The sequence below is a fragment of the Stigmatopora argus genome, chromosome 9 (assembly GCF_051989625.1).
Source record: "Stigmatopora argus isolate UIUO_Sarg chromosome 9, RoL_Sarg_1.0, whole genome shotgun sequence".
In the NCBI taxonomy this organism is placed as follows: domain Eukaryota; kingdom Metazoa; phylum Chordata; class Actinopteri; order Syngnathiformes; family Syngnathidae; genus Stigmatopora; species Stigmatopora argus.
The window spans coordinates 8305926-8324859 of NC_135395.1; the positions used below are offsets into that span (position 1 = coordinate 8305926).

The 18934-nt window shown below is 46.8% G+C and overlaps 2 protein-coding genes across 11 annotated transcripts; both read left to right on the forward strand.

Moving 5' to 3' along the window:
• Nucleotides 1–45: 45 nt before the first annotated feature.
• LOC144081958 (uncharacterized) lies at nt 46–3961 on the forward strand. Its single transcript, XM_077608560.1, has 4 exons — nt 46–494; nt 859–974; nt 1052–1130; nt 2024–3961. The coding sequence occupies exons 1-4, from the start codon at nt 197–199 to the stop codon at nt 2734–2736; spliced, it is 1206 nt and encodes a 401-aa protein (XP_077464686.1). The 5' UTR covers nt 46–196; the 3' UTR covers nt 2737–3961.
• Nucleotides 3962–4062: 101 nt separating this feature from the next.
• On the forward strand, nt 4063–18044 carry LOC144081954 (catenin delta-1-like). 10 transcript variants are annotated; one of them, XM_077608546.1, is made up of 22 exons: nt 4063–4212; nt 8582–8703; nt 9348–9511; nt 10777–10845; nt 10933–11052; nt 11134–11384; nt 11847–12131; nt 12214–12454; nt 12544–12766; nt 13299–13500; nt 13575–13692; nt 13780–13936; nt 14071–14088; nt 14524–14592; nt 14740–14867; nt 14955–15105; nt 15192–15384; nt 15460–15662; nt 15742–15783; nt 15872–15939; nt 16080–16177; nt 16771–18044. In XM_077608546.1, the coding sequence occupies exons 3-21, from the start codon at nt 9353–9355 to the stop codon at nt 16137–16139; spliced, it is 2757 nt and encodes a 918-aa protein (XP_077464672.1). In that variant the 5' UTR covers nt 4063–4212; nt 8582–8703; nt 9348–9352; the 3' UTR covers nt 16140–16177; nt 16771–18044. The 10 variants fall into 10 exon arrangements, with proteins under 10 accessions (XP_077464672.1, XP_077464668.1, XP_077464673.1 ...); XM_077608542.1 differs by having other exon boundaries at nt 16080–16134; XM_077608547.1 differs by having other exon boundaries at nt 15875–15939.
• Nucleotides 18045–18934: the final 890 nt, after the last annotated feature.

Genomic DNA, 18934 nt, shown 5'->3' on the forward strand with positions numbered 1-18934 from the left:
GTCTTCAGTGCTGAGTCTAGTAGCCAGAGTGGCTTGTAAGAGAGTCGCGAATTTCCGGTCTTAGGCTGAGCATTACGGTAATGCGCGTCACTGATCGGAAGTGTCATTACGCCGCTACGTCACTTGGGGGGCGTCAAGCTAACTATACTAGCGTCCTGCCGCGTTACACATTTTCTCTCCACCGGCACCCCGACTAATGGCCACAAACATGCCCACAGACAGTTTCACTCTCGAGCCGCAGCTTTTATCCATCATGGGTCTGCTAGTGAAAGCGGCTGTGGTGGAAATAAAGAAGGTGTTCTCGGAGAATTCGGCCTCCCTGCGCCTCCAACTCAACCAAAGCCTGAAGGCCAACGAAAACCTGAGAATGAAGATGAAAACAATGCGGAGCGAGATCTGCTACCTCCGCCTGCAGTCGAGGAGCAACCGGCCGGGGAGCTTGGCAGCCGCCTTCAGGGCAAACGTCAGCAAAATCCGGAGCAAAACGCCGCCGGGTAAGCGCATAAAGTTTTAATTCTAACCACCGCCATCCATCTTTTCAGGGTTCTTCCTTTACTCCATGTTCAAAGTCTATGAAACTCTTTGTTAACTCTTTCAGGGAGAGTGGACACCTATTCTAAAATTGACACTTAAAATTTCAGTCATTTTATACATTAATTTTGTAGAATGATATATATAAATCTACAAATTGACTCATTTTTTTTTTAACCTTTTCAGTTCCAGGCCTCTTTTAGGTGTTTTCGTTTCTATTTCAAAGAATTGTTCACACCCACCTGGTGCCCATAATTGGCTCCAGCACCCCCTGCGAAACTTGTGAGGATAATGAATGCATTTTTGTGTCTTTGTTTCAATTCTTAGCCCACGCATTTCCACGTTCTGCATTTCCAATCGTCTTAAAGCCTCCCATAATCCAAGAATCTCCTTCAGTTCCTCTGCACCTGGCAGCTGAGACATACTCTCCTTATTCTAAAGAGGTTTTTTTTTTTTCCTTTTACACGGCAACAACAAATGGGATGTTTTATTTTTTAACACGTGCATACTTTCTTTTCAGCGTCCAGTTGGAGAGAGCCCTGGTATCATCTTGATCAAAGAGGAAGAGGATATCGGACTAAAGAGCGAGCCGAGTGAAAGTGAGTCGAGTGTACATCCATAAAAATAATTGTATAGTGAAGAAGAGAGACACTGTATTTTCCGGGCTGTCCCTAAACACAACGCATGACTGACTGGTGTAAGAGGAAAGTTACTGATTTACCTTCCAAGTAGTCATGTTCAGTGCGTTCAATTGCAAATAAACACTTGGAAATTTTGGGTTACGTCGCTAGGATAGGCGTGTGTCTCATTCACTACTTGAGATCTCCCAACGTTCCAATGAATCCATGTAGTGGTCTGTTGGGGATGCGGGAGCATGGAGAGGGACAGGAGCAGGCTGAATAAGCTGGTCAGGAGGGCCAGCTCTGTTCTGGGCTGTCCTTTGGACTCTGTGGAGCAAGTGGGAGAGCGGAGGATACCGACCAGGATGATGTCCATCATGGACAGCACCTCCCACCCCCTGCATGAGTCTGTGGAGTCCCTCCGAAGCTCTTTCAGCAATCGACTGCTGCACCCTCATTGAAGGAAGGAGCACTTCCGCAGATCCTTCTTCCCATCAGCTGTCAGGCTCTTTAACAAAACAAATGGCTGAGTGTTAAGACCTACCGTATGCATGCATGTACATCTATGTGAATGTATGTATGTATATATGTGTGTGTGTGTGTGTGTGCTTATATGTATGTGTATGTATATATGTGTATGTACACGTATGTGTGTATATATATATTTCAGCAACATGCTTATTTATTTATATATTTATTCATGTATTTATTTATTAATGTCTAAAATGCCTTTCCTATTTCTGCATCCTCACCCTCTTGCTACTGTGACAATGAAATTTCCCGAATACAGGATGAATAAAGTTATCCAATCCAATCCAATGTATCAGCGGGCTTCTGAATTTCACACTGACATTGTATTTGTGTATTTACAGGTTGTGACGCCTTCACAAATCCCCCTGAACGGATGGAGACGGTAAAGTCGGAGCCAGCTGAGTGTTCTTCTCAAACGGCAAGCAATGGGGAGCTGAAAATCGTTAACGTTCACGGGCGAGCTCACGGGCCCCTCAAGGATGAGATGCAAACTCTATTTGCCACGACGGACCAGAAACTTTTCAACTCGCAGGACGTCAACCATGACGGTTTCTCGAGCGTCCTCCCGAGTGGCGACGACAAAGCCTCGCTGAGGAGCGACCAACTGGATGGAATTCCCTCCTCCCAAAGTAACACATCCAGTCACACGGTCCAGTACCCCCGGGAGTTAAATCCCTCCTTGCCGTCTCACCCCGTCGACACGGATTCCAATTCCTGCGGCCTGTACTTCTCCAACTGCGAGGAGCCGGCGGCGCACCGCGCCAGCCACGCGGGGGAGCCGCACATTTCCTGCTCGATGTGCGGGAAATCATTCGCCAGCAAGGCCACGCGGGCCATCCACATGCGCATCCACACCGGAGTGAAGCCGTACGTGTGCTCCATTTGCGGGAAGCGCTTCACCCAGAACGGCGGCCTCAAAATCCACCTGAGGACACACTCTGGGGAGAAACCCTACACTTGCGTCTTCTGCATGGCCAGTTTTAACAACCCGAGTAACCTCCGCAGGCATATGATCACCCACAGTGCAGACGGACCGTCCTTACAAATCAATTGAATGATGCCATATAGTGCTACCGCATCATTTATGATGAAAAAAAGAAGAAAACTGCAATCGTCGTTAGATTGCTTTTTTCGGCCAGTTTCTAATACATAAATCTCTCTCTATATATATATATACAGTACTGTACATATTCTCTCCATTTTATTAAATGTTTTTTTTTCAATACAAACCAATGCGTGTTACTTATACAAGCCTTAAACATACAAATGCACTTATATAAACCTTCAATATACTTATATAGACCTTAAACATAAATTATAATACAAAATATAGCACTGAATCAACTTACAAACAAATTCAACTTATGAACAATCGCTCGGAACCTAACTCGTTCGTAAGTAGGGGAGCGTCTGTATGGGTTTTCAATCCATTCTCACTAGTTTCATTGTTTTAGTAGACTGAAATTTCGGTTTTCACCGCTAGAGGGTAGCCTTCCTGTTTTATGATCTTCTTCACAATTTGGCCCAGGGAATTCAACTTTAAAATTCACCGAGCATTAGTAATACTTGGCTTTAATTCCCCTAAAAAAAGTCAAATACATTTCATTTGCTTTATTAAATGTTTTTAGGAGAAAAAATGCCTGTAGGGCGGACCTAGAACATATTAAAAGTGATTTAAGAAGTAACAGGTTGTTTCTTTTGACCAGAGTGTAGTAGAAGGCTGTTGTATAGTGATTCAGGTTTTTTTTTGTCATAGGGCTGTGGAATGTCGTGCGTGTATTTCCACAAGTAGCGCGCTTCCTCCCGGGCTATTGTTCTTGGGCAATCCCTGAAATGACATCAGTGAGTTCATGTGAACGAGAATAGGAGGCTGGCCACTTTGTCTTTCTGCTGCAAAAGCATTTCATTCCCAGATTACTCATTCATAACCTTAGAACAAAATCACGTGATTTATAAATTGTGATATTTTGGGGGGTGGACACAAAAAGCAACTACGTAAATGTGTTTGTTGGAAAATAATTTTATATATGTTGTGCCACGAACATACATCTCGAACATCTTGTACAATTTACATCGTGGCAATACAATGTGTGTTACGTTGTATTGTTAGGATGTGAATACGTGTGTTGCATTGTATTGATATAATGCTGAGTTATTTGTACAATTTAGAATTTATTTGCTTTGCAGATGAATTCTTAGCGTGAAACTATATCAACAATATATATTTCTAGGATACGCATTTTGTTGCGTACAAAGCGGGTATTCCGGTACACAGAAACAACTCTTACGCAAATCTGTAAATTAAAATAACTGTTCAAAGTGCGCAAGCATGGCCTGCCTGATTTTGTTGAAGATTACGGTAAAAGACTAAATAGGCTCCTCCTCCCTCTTTGATAGAAAACTCTGTGATGTTGCCTGGCTGCTGAAAAGCTTTTGACCCAGACATCAGAGAAGGAGAGAAACAGAAAGAAGAAAGAAGCCACGCCAAAAGGAATAACGCGAAGGAACCCGGCAACATTCCAGCGGTAAGGTAAGCGTGTTTATGATTAATATCATGACGGTGTTTTTGTCTTGGGAATAACGGGTGCATTGCAGCGTTGGTAAAAGGAGTGGTCGTGGTCACGTCCACCGAGCGACCCCCGTTACGACTGGCGGAGTAAACTAGCCTTCCAAAGTCTGTTTTCCCCCCCTTTTGCTCTCGCTCACGCTTTCAGACAATAAATTCCACAAAACAAACCTCTCAAAACAACGACTAAGCGTTCACATGCGCCACTAGGAGAGCGAAAACGACCGTTAAATCCTAGCGGTTGCTAGGCTAAAGTTAGCTCGATTCTACGTCGTGTGTTATTGTGATGCTAACGTTGGGCGACAGCCGAACCAGGTCACACGGCCACCAAAGAGCCGAGTGGGCCTGATTTCATGTCCGTCGTTGTCATTTATCACCATTTGCGTGCACCCAGTCTTTTTTGTATAATTATTATAATTCGGGAAACGCACTGCACCTAGCTTTCGATGAAATGGGAAATTGGAATCTCACATGACTCTTAGTGTAGCAGCTCAGCTGGGTTCTCTTCTCGTTCCCTATTGTAGTGCTGCGTGCGTGCATTGACCTAGATATCTTATATCGTGTGTTTGCAACGCTTGCTTATCGTTGTTGGACGCGGGCGATCGAATCACCACGACGCCGTCGGTAAAGGAGGACCGTCCGAGGTAAACTGAAACTTCTTGTTGCCCATTTTTGGGTGGTGGTCCTCCTGCGGGTTACTTTGTCCACCTGTTGGGTGGCTCCTTTGGCAAACTTGTCTTGATGGCGATGCGCGACTGAAGAGAAGTCAGTTCGATAGTTCGAATCAAATCATGCAAATCTGATTTGAATTCTTAACCAGTCCGTTTCAAACTGCACTTTTTGGAGAAGCGAAACAATATGTTTGATCCCTCTTCAAAGAGGTGACTACTAGTTCATCTTGAGTTGATGCTCTTTCATATCAGACGGTTTGGTTTGTCTTTCTATTTGCTTTCTTTTATTATATCTCCATCTTACCATTGCAACAATATTTTTCAGTTGTCTTATTCAACAAATTTATTCCTAAAATTGGCCTTTGGCATATTGTCCGTTGGTGGGGGTCTTTTAGCCACAGTCTGTTTGTTTGGGAACCTGTTGGGTTGGTTTCGCACAAACTTGTTTTGGAAGCAATCCAGGGGAGGATAACTGTCAGCCTTGCTGCAATATAACATGATCCCTTGTTTTGCTTGCTAGAAAGCACGTGTTTAGTGCGTGTTATGGACAATAGCAATTGCCTGGCTTTTATAAGCTACTTTACTTGGAACACATTATCTTCCCAAAGGCAGTTTCTGTCTCAAATTGTTGTTGAAACCAGCTGTAACTCTTTCACTCTTTGAAAATGTGATCTCAAAAATGTCTTTTCTGTCCTTCAAATACTCCGAAAGGCTTCAATCCATTTCTTGCGTGAGCATTACGGTAAGTTGACTATTTTGAACTCAGTTTTTTGTATGTGTCAAAGTTTGTAAAGTCAATATTTGCCATATTGTAACAGCAGTCGCGCCTTTTAGCGGATATTTATTAGGTGATTAACACGTGGAGGTTGTTTGCGCCACCCTGTTAGTTACAAGGAGTCGTAATTAGTCAGTTGGCAGTAAATTTGGGAAGTTGCCTTCTTTTGATTGTTGATGTAATTCTGTGCGTGGTCTTGAGGTGTGCAGGTTAATCCCAAGCGCCCTCGTGTCTCTACGTGTACATGGACATGTATGTTGTGAGTAGCTAAGTGGATTAGTGGGTTGAAACTTCAATCCCATTACAAAACACGCTTGTCTACAATTCTCTGCGGCGGCATCCGTCTGATGAGAAATGGCATACTTTAGTTTTCGACCGTGTGGTTTCTGCGGGTCTGTTGACAAATGCCACGTTGTTGTGGGTTCACGATCGGTCACAGATGTTTGCCTATTCTGTGCGAGTCATGCTGACGTTTCAGAATCGTGTCAAAATACGGGACTCGTGATCAGATGTTCGAATAGAATGTGTGTGCGCACAAGCTATTAAAAGTCCTTTCTTTGGAAATCCAACCACTCTTCCATGTTGTTTACTTTAGTTTTTTCATTTTTGAAGACGTTTTGGAGGGCTCTTTTGACATGGGGTGTTTTTCATACTTTATGTCTGATGACATGACGATAACCGTTTTTTTCTAGGATGCTTTTTGTGTGTATATTACACATTCTTGTAAAGAACAGTATGATTCTATTCAGTTTCTTTCAATCCGAATTTAATTCTCTATACAGTGCGATCTAGTTTTGATTTTGATGTAAACCAGGGGTGTCAAATTTGAACTGATATTTACACTAAAATTACTCGCTTGGAGAAAAACGGTGCAGATTATTTGAGATTTGTACATAAACAGTTTGTCTCAACCAAATAAACAGATCATTTCAGGGAGCATTTTTCACTACAGTGCAACAACATGACAGTTGAGGGCCAATTTGGATTTTTTTTGACCTCGGTTTATCAACAGAACGGAAGACAGATGCTTTGCTTGCTAACCACGGTAGCTCTCACATCTCTTGTACTCTCTTCTGAGGCCAAACCAACAACATCCTGTTTGTCAGGAAGTGGATTGAAGGGGAAAAGAAGCAGGGGGGAGTGGATTGGCCGTGGGGCTGAGGCGATTGTTTTCATTGTTCCGCGATAGTCGCCGCTGACCTCCGATGCCAAAAGAAACAGCTTAATGGGAGAGACGAGTGGAGGACACAAGGCAGATAAGCACAAAGCATTTACACTGCTTTGCTCTCCAATGTGTTAGAGCAGGGGTGTCAATCATGCACCCCGCGGGCCGCCAGTGGACCGCCAGGGGATTCACGTTTTTGTGAGTTGCGGGCACGACCACACTTTTCACCATTTCTAATCCGGTCATTCGCCCCCTGCCGTCAAAACAGCGCCTTCGTTGGCAGCCGACCAATTCATTAGGAACCTTAAAATGCCTCAAAATCAACAGGGAGCGCCCAAAAATCAGCAGGAACCGACAAACGAACTTAAGCATCCTGGAAAATAAACCAACTTTCATTCGCCCCGCCCAGTCAAATTGGATTAGACGTCTATCGCCGTCCGTGGTTTCAAGTAAGTGGACTTTTTAGGCCAGAAATAAACCGCCGAGATCTAGTTTGACACCCCCGCGTTAGAGTTCCGCCAGACCCTCCCAAACAGACGGCTGCAAATTCCCTCTTTTGCCACTTGATAAACAACCGCCAATCCGCTTGCCAAGAAATATCAGCGTGTATAATTCGTCTTGTATGAATGACAGCTACGCTCATTACAGGAGGAGATAGCGCGTCACCAGCTAATGAAGATGACGAAGTACGTTGCGATATGGAAGGAGCCGGCCGGACCAGAGCAAGTGCTCGAGACCACAAAATAACAAAGTGTTGTGCGGTCCCACCAAGGTCATTTGGAGTGGGTGGGCTGCTGTGCTCAATTGACACAAGACAATGCTTGGAATGCAAGATTAGCTTTTATCTTCAATCCACTTTGACTTATCTTACTTAGCCCTCCTCTTTTCCTTTTCTTTTGCTCCTTCTCATGAATTTTTTTTTCCACAGCCCGTCTCGCTTCTCCTTTGATTTTTTTTTTTCCGTCTCTCTTCGGGGTATAAAACAGCCCGGGTCTGGCTTTGACCATTTATGGGCATGCCTGGTATCGGATAGTGTGCCGAGGGCGAAGGCCCCCTTCCCCCCCAAACAGGTGGGAGGTCACCGCTCCAGGGCGTTTACGTGAATGTACCCTACGTGCGAATAGCGGGTTTTTTTTTTGTTCTGACAAATTTCCTTGTAGAGTTGTGAAATTCTCTCCAGCCACGCCACGCCTTGTTTTCTCATCAGGCCATCCTGCCTTCCCGGCTCGCCAGGCACCCACCCGGCACCCCCCGAGCGAGGCTGTCTGTGTGCGTTGAGTCATTTTGTCTGACAGGAACAGACACTCAGCTGACTTCTGCTTAAATCATAAGAAGCGACGTAACGGTTATGTTATTTATTTATCGCCTCTGGCATTTTAATGTGTCACCTGCCTCTTGTCTTTGTGGTCAGTAGAGAGGCCGCTTGAAAATATTTAACCCGTAACCCCCCCTACTCTCACGCTACCTCGAACAACCGGTCAGGCAGGTGTTTGCGGAGCGGTGGTTGAGTTTATTCACCTCGCGGGGGCCATCTGACCAGGCTCCTCAGGGTGTAGCCGCTCACTGATAAGGGGATCTGAGTCGCCACTTGCCGGGCCCGTATGACAGACAAAGTGTTTGTTTCGGGCTGGGCCCGGTAGAGATAACAGCAGAGCCAGGTGGATAGGTGTTTAAAAACAATAAATAAATGACTGCAACTTTGTCTTCTGTTTCTGTCGACAGGCCTCTGTTTCTGAGCTCGGGGATTCACTGAGCTTCTCCCGATGCACAACTAGAGAGAGCTTCAATTCTGGCCTTGGCGTGATCCCTTCACCTCTTCAGTCAAGCCACTCCCACAGTTGAAGGTGTGTTTTTTTAACTTTTGCTCCCTCTTTCCCGACAGCCTAAGATGTTGCAAAGAAGGTTTTTCCAGTGTAAGACATAGAGAGAGACATCAAGTGTTTACCCAATAGCGTGCTGTTGTTGCATGCTGTTTTCACTTGAGAGCATGTGGGTTTATTTTTTCGTTTCGCTACATTGGTGTTTTAAGGTTTGGCACGAGTGTAGCTTCAATATTTTTTATTATTTAAAAAAAAGTCATTTTTGCAATGATATTTTTCAACACAGAATGTTGTTATAATGGAGGTGAAAGGAGGTTAGGGAGGTTTTACATTTCAAAATTTAAAAAAAATAAAATTCACTGACCACAATAGTACACTTGATTTACTTTTGATATCAGATAATTTTGTGTCACCTATCGCTACTTGTTTGTAGGATATTTTAATGCCTCTGCAAGTGGTCGTGGTTTAACAAATGGACAAACGCATGGACATAATTAGCATTTATCAACACGGTTACTTAAAAGCAATAACTTAACAGTTCAAGTTGTGTTTAATCAATGTCTGCCTGCCCCCTCCAGTCTATTAAAATAGAAAATCAAGCCTCGATAAAATTTTTTCCAAGACTACGTGTAACGCCCCGCCCCCTCTTTCCCATGGGGACGGTGTAGTGTGTATGGAGCAGTGCGAGAGCGCAGCAGCTCTGCTGGAGTCGGTCAGGGAGCAAGAGGTGCAGTTTGAACAGCTGACCAGGGCGTTGGAAGAGGAGCGGCGGAGAGTGGGCCTCTCCGCCACCAGCCCTTCGACGCTGGGTCGTCCCCTCCCTCACGCACAGGTAACCCCAGCAACGACAACAACAAAAAAGTCTAGTAGCCCAGAGGCTCCACGCTAATACCCTCATTCCCATCTATATCATCGCCTAAATAATGCATCAGTTCATCCTACCGACCTCAGTCCGGTAGTTTTAAATGTTTTAGCATTCATCACCTGCCATTTTGCATTTAAAATGCCGCGTTCAAGTCCCATCCTTGTTAAAATGCTACGACTAATGTTAACGCGTCATTGGTTGTCGTCATTGTCTTTGCCATCGCATGCCTTCGCTGTCACTCGCCAAAAACGCACGTTTTGTCATCGCCGTTATTTTCTCCTTCCTGTTCCAACACGTTATGGAATGCGAAAATGCGTCGCCGTCGCATGCGCTCCAATTTTTCTGTGTTTAAATCGCCTTCTCGTGCATGAATTTACTGATCAAACAAAAATGTGGAAATACTAAATTGATACTTTTTTGTGTATAGTTTGTTAGCCACCAGCATGTGGACTTTTTTGCTTAAGTGGCAGAATATGATCAACAGAACTCAGTATTATAGTTTAAAAACAAATTGTAACAGCTTTTATGGAGCCCCAGACATAACCCTAACGCGGTCACGTCGTGCTCGCTTTAGATAGGCGGTTCAAACATCTACATTGGCGAGGGGCGTAAAAAGTTCCAAATCCATTTGTAAATATTATTCTTCCTTTTGGCCTCGGTGACATTCAAATGACTGTTTTGACTGTGGGAATCCTTGGAATCACTTGATTGGAGGACAGCCCAAAGATAAGTGGCAATGGCAGTGTCGCTTCAATTCCCAAAGAGAATAACAACGCCGCTACGTATTCATAACAGCCTCCATCTTATGGGAAAGACTCGATTTGACAGAAATTGGCCACTTCCCATTTTCAAAGGAAGTGACAGCGAACTGTCTTTGAACTGTTATCTACAATGACATTACGTGCGCCTCAAAAAAGATTCAACTTGCAAATACCGTGGCTTAGTGACTTTATTGCATTCTGTCAAGTGTTTTTGTGGGGTCAGTACAGTATGTAAGCTTGTCCAGGACGACGGACATCGATTATGTAACTGATTAGAGGAGGAAGTTGGGTGTGAGGGTGAATGGCCGCAGTCCAAAATGTCCTCCCTCGTGTTCTTGGGTGACTCACGGTCTTTAAACACAGAGGTTTTGTTGAAAACATTGTTATAGGGGGGGTTTCATAAGACGCTGCCTCGGCAGGAACGCTTGACATTTGTACACTTTTTAAATGAATGTCATCGTCACATTCCAGAACGGACGTTTGGGGGATGCGGACATTGAACGACTGAAATTGACAGACTCCTACACAAACGGCACACAGGTACCACCGACGTTGTTTCGCCACCGGGTTACCCGATGTTTAGTTTAGCGTTTCGAATTAAAAAGGAGCTAATAGAGTTGGTTACAGTACAGAATGGTGGACCCGGCACACGGCGCTTTGGACGAGAGCTACGCGCCAGACGACGACTCCCACGAAGCACACTCCGTCTTTTCGGAAGAAGGCACCACGCGGCGGCTCGATAACGGGGTAGATATTTCTGAATGTTACCAAAAAAAAAAACACAAAAAAAGCATATAAATAACAGTTGTTTCCCAATTTCTGTCCCAGATGAAGAAACCCATCTCGCGCACCGTCCTCCCAAACGACTCCATGTCCATCAATGGCGGCATGTCTATGAGCGGCTACAGCGCCACGCTGGACCGCCCATACAGGCCGACGGCAGGGGACTACCCTACGGCCACAGTGCCCAGGAACTACCACTACGGGCCCGTGGGAGGTTATGACGACTACCGGGGCGGACCGCCGTCCGAGGCGTACACCAGCTTGAGCCGAGGTTCGCACATGGATGACCGTTACAGGTAAAAGGCCCCGCCTTTGTTCGTTTTGTGGAGGTTGACTTTATTCTGACACGCGCACAAACGTTTCCTGTGGGAATTTTGCGTTGTTCTGCTTTTCGGGCCGAGCGTGTCATATTTGCGTCATGATGACGCTTGGGACTGTGAGGCTTGAATTGATCACTTGGTAGTGAAACTCTGGCAAGTTTATGATTTCTCTGAAAGTTTTTCCCCACCCACGCAAAAACGAAAGTTAGGGGGAAAAAAGATACTAAGTGGTTTGATTTGAAGCCATTGCGGTTCAGTCCACCAATGGCGACCTGGTTAACCACTGTCATAGTTTGCCATTAAACCTTCAAATTGCATTTTTGAAAATCCCCTAATACATCCAAACATGTCAAAACACAGCTTTGGTTCTATTTTTTTTTTTGTTACACCTTGAACGTATGCATATCACGTTTGTACTTTTTTCCCCCCTTTGTACAGGCCGGTCGACGGCTACAGAACCCTGGACTCGGGTTACCGGGCTCCGAGCCGCCAACAGATGGACCCGTACGCGGCACAGCCCCAGGTGGGCAGGGGAATGAGGGCCATGGGCTCGGCCATGGACATGCGATACGGCCACGGACACTACGCCTTGGAAGACGACCAGCGAAGCGCGGGCTACGACGAGTACGGCATGGGTCCGCCTCCCCCCATGCACCCGGGGGGTTACGGCACCATGCCGCGGCTGGGTCCCGGCCCCATCGGCATGGACAGACGGAGACTCAGGTAAAGCCACGCACACGCACGCGTCCACATGCTTTTACCCCGATGCGATGACTCATGCCGTCGGATGTCGTCGTTCGAGCAGAAGCTGCGAAGATACTCTGGATGGCGACATGGGAGGGCTGGATCCGTACACCTGGGGGGTCCCCATGACCCTAGACCGGGGGAGCATGGCTTCGTTAGACAGCACGCTGAGGAAAGGTCCCCCCGCCTCATGGAGACAACCGGAGCTGCCAGAGGTGATCGCCATGCTCAACTATCGCCTGGATCCCGTCAAAATCAACGCAGCCGCCTTCCTCCAGCATCTCACCTTTAAAAACGACAAGGTGAAAGAGAGTCGGCAGTCCGCTACGCCCCGAATCGTCGATGACAACGTGGCAAACTTGATTGAGATTTCATTTTTTTTCTTCCCCAGGTTAAGTCGGAGGTGCGGCGTCTCAAGGGTATCCCGGCCTTGGTGTCGCTGCTGGACCACCCCAGCAAAGACGTGCACCACTCGGCCTGTGGGGCACTCAAGAATATTTCTTATGGAAGAGATTCGGACAACAAAATCGCCATCAAGAACTGTGACGGCGTGCCGGCGCTCATCCGATTATTGAGAAAGACCCACGAGCAGGATCTCACTGACACGATCACAGGTACGTGTATTATTTTAATGTAGGCTTTAATGATTAAAAAAAAAAAAAGAAACACAGGCATACTTTCCCCTTTTAGAATTCTCTCTCAGTCACGTCCCTTCCAAACAAGTGACTCTAATGGACACTAACTCAAATACAATATAAAATTAAAACTAGATACCAAAGAATGATATCACATATTTTCCTCCTTTTATAAGGCACTATTTCATAATATTTAGCTCATTGGTTGCCATTAAATGGGACACTTTAGTTCACGTAAGTGCACACAAAATGTATACCATGTCTGCATAAGCAGCGGGTATACTTCATTATTATAATTTTTTTTTACTGACCAAAAATAGTCACTTGCCTTATAAATGTTTGAAACTTGTGTGGCCTTGGCTGATCCTAAACAAGTTTGATGTTTAAAAAAAAAAAAACATCTTCCCCCCCCCAGTAGCGGCGGAATAACCTCTGATCCAAAAAAAAAAAATACTGTGTCGTCGAATTTTTCAAACATGTCGGTTTCATCTGACTGCCTCCCGGACTCCAGGCACCCTGTGGAATCTCTCGTCCCACGATTCCGTGAAGATGGAGATCGTGGACCACGCCCTGCACGCCCTGGCCGACGAGGTGATCGTGCCGCACTCGGGCTGGGAGCGAGGCGGCGGCAGCGGCAACGGCAGGGAGGACGGCTGCAAACCACGCCATCTGGAGTGGGAGACCGCCCTGACCAACACCGCCGGCTGCTTACGGTACGACGCCGCGGCCCCGGGAGCCATATTTAGACAAACCCCTCATTACGTCTGTCCTCTCTCGCCCGCCACAGAAACGTGAGCTCGGAGCGCAGCGAGGCCAGGAGGAAGCTGCGAGAGTGCTCGGGACTGGTGGATTCGCTCATGTACGTCGTGCAGTCCCAGATCAGCCGCAACGACGTGGACAATAAGGTCGGTGGCCATTTTGGAAATTCCCCCCGGCGGCTCCTGGACCCACCTCGCTGACGTACGCTCTCTGTTGAAACGCTTTCCCCGCAGTTGGTGGAGAACTGCATGTGCCTCTTGAGGAATCTGTCCTACCAGGTCCATCGCGAGGTCCCCAGCTGCGAACGCTACGCGGAGACGGCGCCCGTTAACCAAGGCCCTGCGCCCAGCGCTCACAAGGGCGGCTGTTTCGGCTCCCGAAAGGGCAAAGGTTAGTCCAGGACCGCCCGGCCAGCGCTCAGATTGCTGCCAACGAGGTGTCTTTGGCTTCTGGGTGGCGGTTTCAAACGTTGTTTTTTTTTTCTTCTCTCTTTGCGCTCTCTTGCTTTCTTCCTGTTCCGATAGATGAGTGGTTTTCTAAAGGTAAGATTTATGATCTCATCGCACGATCATAACTAACAGGATACCATTCACGGCGGCTGGATTTACGCAGCGGGTTGGTGTGGCGTTTTCATAGCGTTCACTTAAGGCGCATGTGACAAACATGAAATAATCCACATTACAGGGAAATAACTTTTCAAGCAGCGACACTCATTACTCTACTGCCCCCTCCTGGGGAACAAATATTATATCATGTGGAATTTCTTTCCTCTTTACGCTGCCATGACAAATGTCTGAATTGTGTCAGTCCAGCCTAAAAAAATAAAATAAAATAACAATAATGCAATGCAAACCCCACTGCATGCTAACTTTGCCTGTCTTACTGCTCGCATGAAAGATGAATGCACAACAATCCATTTTTAATGTATTTTACATGATGATTTCACGCTTTTCTTCCTTTTTGTTGTTGTCCTACAGGTAAAAAAGATGGAGATGATGGTAGCGCAGACCATGTTGACATTCCAAAGAGAACAGTACCCGCCAAAGGTATGTTTTTAATGGTCGAATTGAATATGGAAAGAACGCAAGCCCCGCCTTAAAACCTTGAGTCCAATCCTCTAATTTTCCATTCATGACAAATATGAAGTCTTTTATTAACTTAACTTAACCGACACAAATGTGTGCGTGTGCCAGGTTACGAGCTGTTGTTCCAACCAGAGGTGGTTCGAATTTACACGTCGCTGCTGAAAGAGAGCAAAAACCCTTCGGTGCTGGAAGCCGCCGCCGGGGCCATCCAGAACTTGTGCGCGGGCCGATGGACCGTAAGTACTGGTGTGGGTGGGCGGTTTGAACGACTCGTAGGAGTTGAGCTGTACTCACGGTCCTTCCTTCCCCGCTTTCCAAACCAGTACGGTCGTTACATCCGAGCCACGGTGCGTCTGGAGAAGGGACTCCCCATGATGGCGGAGCTGCTGGGTCACGGAAACGACCGCGTGGTGCGCGCCATGTCCGGAGCCTTGAGGAACCTCGCCATCGACAACAGGAACTGCGAACTTCTCGGTAAAGCGCGCTTTTCCGTTCACCGGCGGTCTCGACCTTCGCCCGATAGAAAGGGTTCTGAAGACCCCGCTCGTTTCTCCTGGCAGGTTTGCATGCCGTGCCCCACCTAGTGGCCAACCTGCCCGGCGGGCAGAACCAGCCAAGTCGTGCTCTGTCGGAGGAGACGGCGGTGTCCGTCCTCAGCACGCTGACCGAGGTTCTTGGCGGCAGTTTGGAGGCGGCCAAGACTCTCCGGGCATCGCAGGGCATCGAGAGGCTGGTCCTCATTAATAAAGATGGGTAAGGAGCCTTTCATTTTCGCCGCCGGGCCGGAAATTGCACCTGCCAAAAGCACGTTTCCCTCCTTTGGCGCAGCAAACGGTCCGACCGGGAGGTCCGGGGGGCCGGCCAGGTGCTCCAGCTGGTGTGGGCCCACAAGGAGCTGCGCCGGCCGCTGGAGAAAGACGGATGGAAGAAGACGGACTTCCAGGCCCACCCCAACCCCGGCGCCGCCAACGGCCCGAGCGCTCGCGCCAACGGCGTCTACGGGGACACCACCACGCCGCTGCTGGACAGAGGTGAGCCTCCGCCGACCTCGACCGATGCCGTCCCAAGTCACATTTCAAGCCAGCGCGTTTTTTTCTCCTCCCGCCGCAGGGGAGAAACGAAGCATGATTCCGCTCAACGATCTGGGCTCCGGTACGTGTCGGAGCGCTTTCTCGCAAACGTGCATTTTGGCCACGCGTCACGAGTGAAAAAAAATGTGATTGTCGCCTTCCTTTGTCAGAAGCCTACTCCACACTGGACCAGAGGGAGCGGAGACACACCCTGGACGACACTGCCGACACCCTACCGGTGGGTACTTTTGAAATGGCTGCCGCTGTCCTCGATTAACACTTTACCCCGAGCAACTTTTCTTTTCTTTTCACCCCCTCAAATTGAACACCTTTGACTCCCCTCCCACTTTTCTCTCTTTCTCTCTGGTTGTCACTCAGAGAGGGGTGTATGGGGGACGAAAGGGCTCCCTGCCTCTCTTGGACTCCTATGATGGTTAGCCCTCCCTATCTACCCCCCCTCTGCATGTAACAGCATGGTATGTCTTCCTGACTTTTAATCCTGCATGCAACTCTGATGTGTGGAGCTTTTGGCCTGTAAAAAATAATAATAATTTGTTGACGTAATAGAATCCTAGTTAAGCTCTACGTTCTGTTGTTGTGCTTTTTACGCTGGTGATCGGTCGTGCACTTTTCAGACCCAATCCTTAGTTTTTTTTGTCTTTGTGCAATTTCTAGAAACGACACTGGTAAAGTAGCAAAAATGCCACAAGATGGCAGACAAGCACCATGATGATGATGTGCTTACATTTCTTTTTTGACTCAAAAAAATTGAGTAGAAGCAAAAGTAAAGAAAGAAATACACGCATCGATCCTCGTTGTCTATTTAGCATCGTCAATCGCACGGGAAGAGTTCAATTCGTACATCTGGGGTTTAATCTCGGGATTAAAATACCTAATCCTTCCAAAACGGTAGAAGGATCACAATTAAATATAATAGGAGGCTCCATAATGGAATCCCAGTGTGGAGGTTCTTGTCTCGTGGCTGATGAATTTGATGCTCTTGGCTCTCGGTCATTGATTGACGGCTTCCCCCAATGTTTTTCTCTAATTCACCTCCCTGTTCCCACAGAAAAATTGATCGTGTGCATCACCCGGACCGGGCCGTCCCCGCCTGACCGTTGCTACTGAGGAGGCAGGGTCCACCTGCAACCGCCCTCCCTCCCCCGTCCAAGCCGCCAGGTCGGAAGACGACCGCTCGGCATCCAAAGAACGCCTCGGCGCGACGCCGATTTCCCCCAGAAACTCTCTTTCTCGACCCCTCCTCTATATCCCCCCCTATGTTACAGTTATCAGTTTCCAGTAGCAGATGAAGTGTAGTCCGTGTTAAGTTATAAATCCGTAAAGGCAATCATCCTCGTCGACAATCATTTGATCCCCGTGTCGTCCTGCTTTTTTTGTATGTTTGCCGTTAGCGATGTTGTGGTTCAAGTAATTTGGGTGGTGACGCCCCCGCGTTCTGGCAAGGGCGGGCGGGCCGCTGGCGTAGACTTCAGTGTAGGATATATACTGTACATAGAGAAAGACTGAGCACACGTCGGCTGCTTTATTTAAATGATCCTTAACGCGCCGTGTAGATGACAAACGGTTTGTGTTTATTCGGCATGTCCCCAAGGGAGAAATGCTTACGGACCTTGGTCGAATCCCCCCCTACCCCCCCTCCAATTGTTGTTGTTTTTTTGTATGACCTGACCCAGAACGATACATTTGTTCGTTTTTTGTTCTCGTGTCAGTTTTGGTATCTTGTTCTTTTCTTTCTTTGCTATCTGTTTTTTTTTTCTACATGGCTTTTCTGCCTCGTTGCTCTAATGTTCACGTTTGCTTTAAATCCCAAATCTGGCTCGATGATTGTTGGGATGTGAAGCGACAAGAGGCACCACTCGTATTTACATTTGAAGATTGAATGGCATCTTTGAACCAAATGTTTTTAGCGCCCCTCATTCCACGCAATTTTGGGAGCGTTACGTCAAAAAAATATATGCAAGGTTTATTTGCTTACGACTGTACAGTGGGAGTTCTGTATTAATTTTGGAGGCAGATAAGATGCTTTGTTTTGGTCATTCATTTGCTCCTATTTTGTATTCCACATTTTTGTGCATTTGTCATTCATCCACACTTTTTTGCAGCAGCAGTGGGTGAGTGAGATCCTTATGCAATTTATTTTCCACCCTATCATGCTTCTTTCTTCCAGTTCTACAGACATGATATATTTGACATGTTGCCTGTCCATGTAAAATTGTCACAAACCATCCATACCTGCCTTGACTCTGACAAGTTGCTTTTTTTCAATATTGTAACTGATTATACGGATTTTTTTGATAAATAAAGATTGTTTCTTAGACGACATTTTCACGTCTGGTTGCATCTTGTTCAAGTGTCCGGCAGATTGTGTTCAACATAGTGTCAAATCTTATTATATTTGTATAACATTGATATTTGGCGGGTTCATATTATTATCTTACCCCAATTTGTTAAGCAAAAAAAAATTGTCTCTATTCTCATCTCACAGCAAATGACACAGCATTTCTTTAGGATCTCCATTTTTCAAGGCTGCCATTGCTATTAATATCTTGTTGCGTTATTGTGTTTTTAGTCTTTATTTATAGCTTTACATGTACGTCAGCTGCCTCCGAGTCAGCAGATTGCCGATGTTTCCTGCCTAAGCTGGGATAAAAACATTCCCTTCCCAAAATTTGAGCTCCTGATCCCCTCACCCTTTTCGTCATGTCTATTTCAAGCTCCCCAACACTTGCTCTCACATTTATCATCATCTCGCTCTTAAGTTCAAATTCATCCCACGCAAGTGATAAGAAGGCTCCGGGGGTACACGCCCGTGGACTTTTATGTATTTTTATTTGATTTTTTTTAACCTGTCTTCCTTTGGAAAGGTCGGGATCTGGTCCCCATGGTTTCCCAGGATTCCTCCAGTCCGTCTCCCCGCGGATCAGATGACGTTTTGCTCGACGGCACGCCGGTCCCGGACTCGTCTCGGTACACGTCCCACGGGAAGAAGCAGGACGGGATGGGCGGCTTGTGCTACGGCTTGCGCGTGGCGGGGCGTCAGCTGAGGCCTTTCGTCCCGTTTGTCCTCATCTGCGTCCTGGTGTTGGCCCTCGTCTACCTGATGCAGGCCATCGTCTACGGGGGGCCGTTCAAAGACCCGCATTTCTTTGTCAAATTCAACCAGCGCTGGCCCAGGCCCACACCAAAACAACTGGATATGCTTTTCCCCAACT

Bases quoted from the DNA above. Each gene is read 5' to 3' on its own strand.
- LOC144081954 (XM_077608542.1), top strand. From the start codon at position 9,353: ATGGAGCAGTGCGAGAGCGCAGCAGCTCTGCTGGAGTCGGTCAGGGAG. The intron at 12,132-12,213 runs GTAAAGCCACGC...TCGTTCGAGCAG, and splicing joins ATGGACAGACGGAGACTCAG to AAGCTGCGAAGATACTCTGG. The intron at 15,784-15,871 runs GTACGTGTCGGA...TTCCTTTGTCAG, and splicing joins GCTCAACGATCTGGGCTCCG to AAGCCTACTCCACACTGGAC.
- LOC144081958 (XM_077608560.1), top strand. From the start codon at position 197: ATGGCCACAAACATGCCCACAGACAGTTTCACTCTCGAGCCGCAGCTT. The intron at 975-1,051 runs GTTTTTTTTTTT...CTTTCTTTTCAG, and splicing joins ACTCTCCTTATTCTAAAGAG to CGTCCAGTTGGAGAGAGCCC. The intron at 1,131-2,023 runs GTGAGTCGAGTG...GTGTATTTACAG, and splicing joins AAAGAGCGAGCCGAGTGAAA to GTTGTGACGCCTTCACAAAT.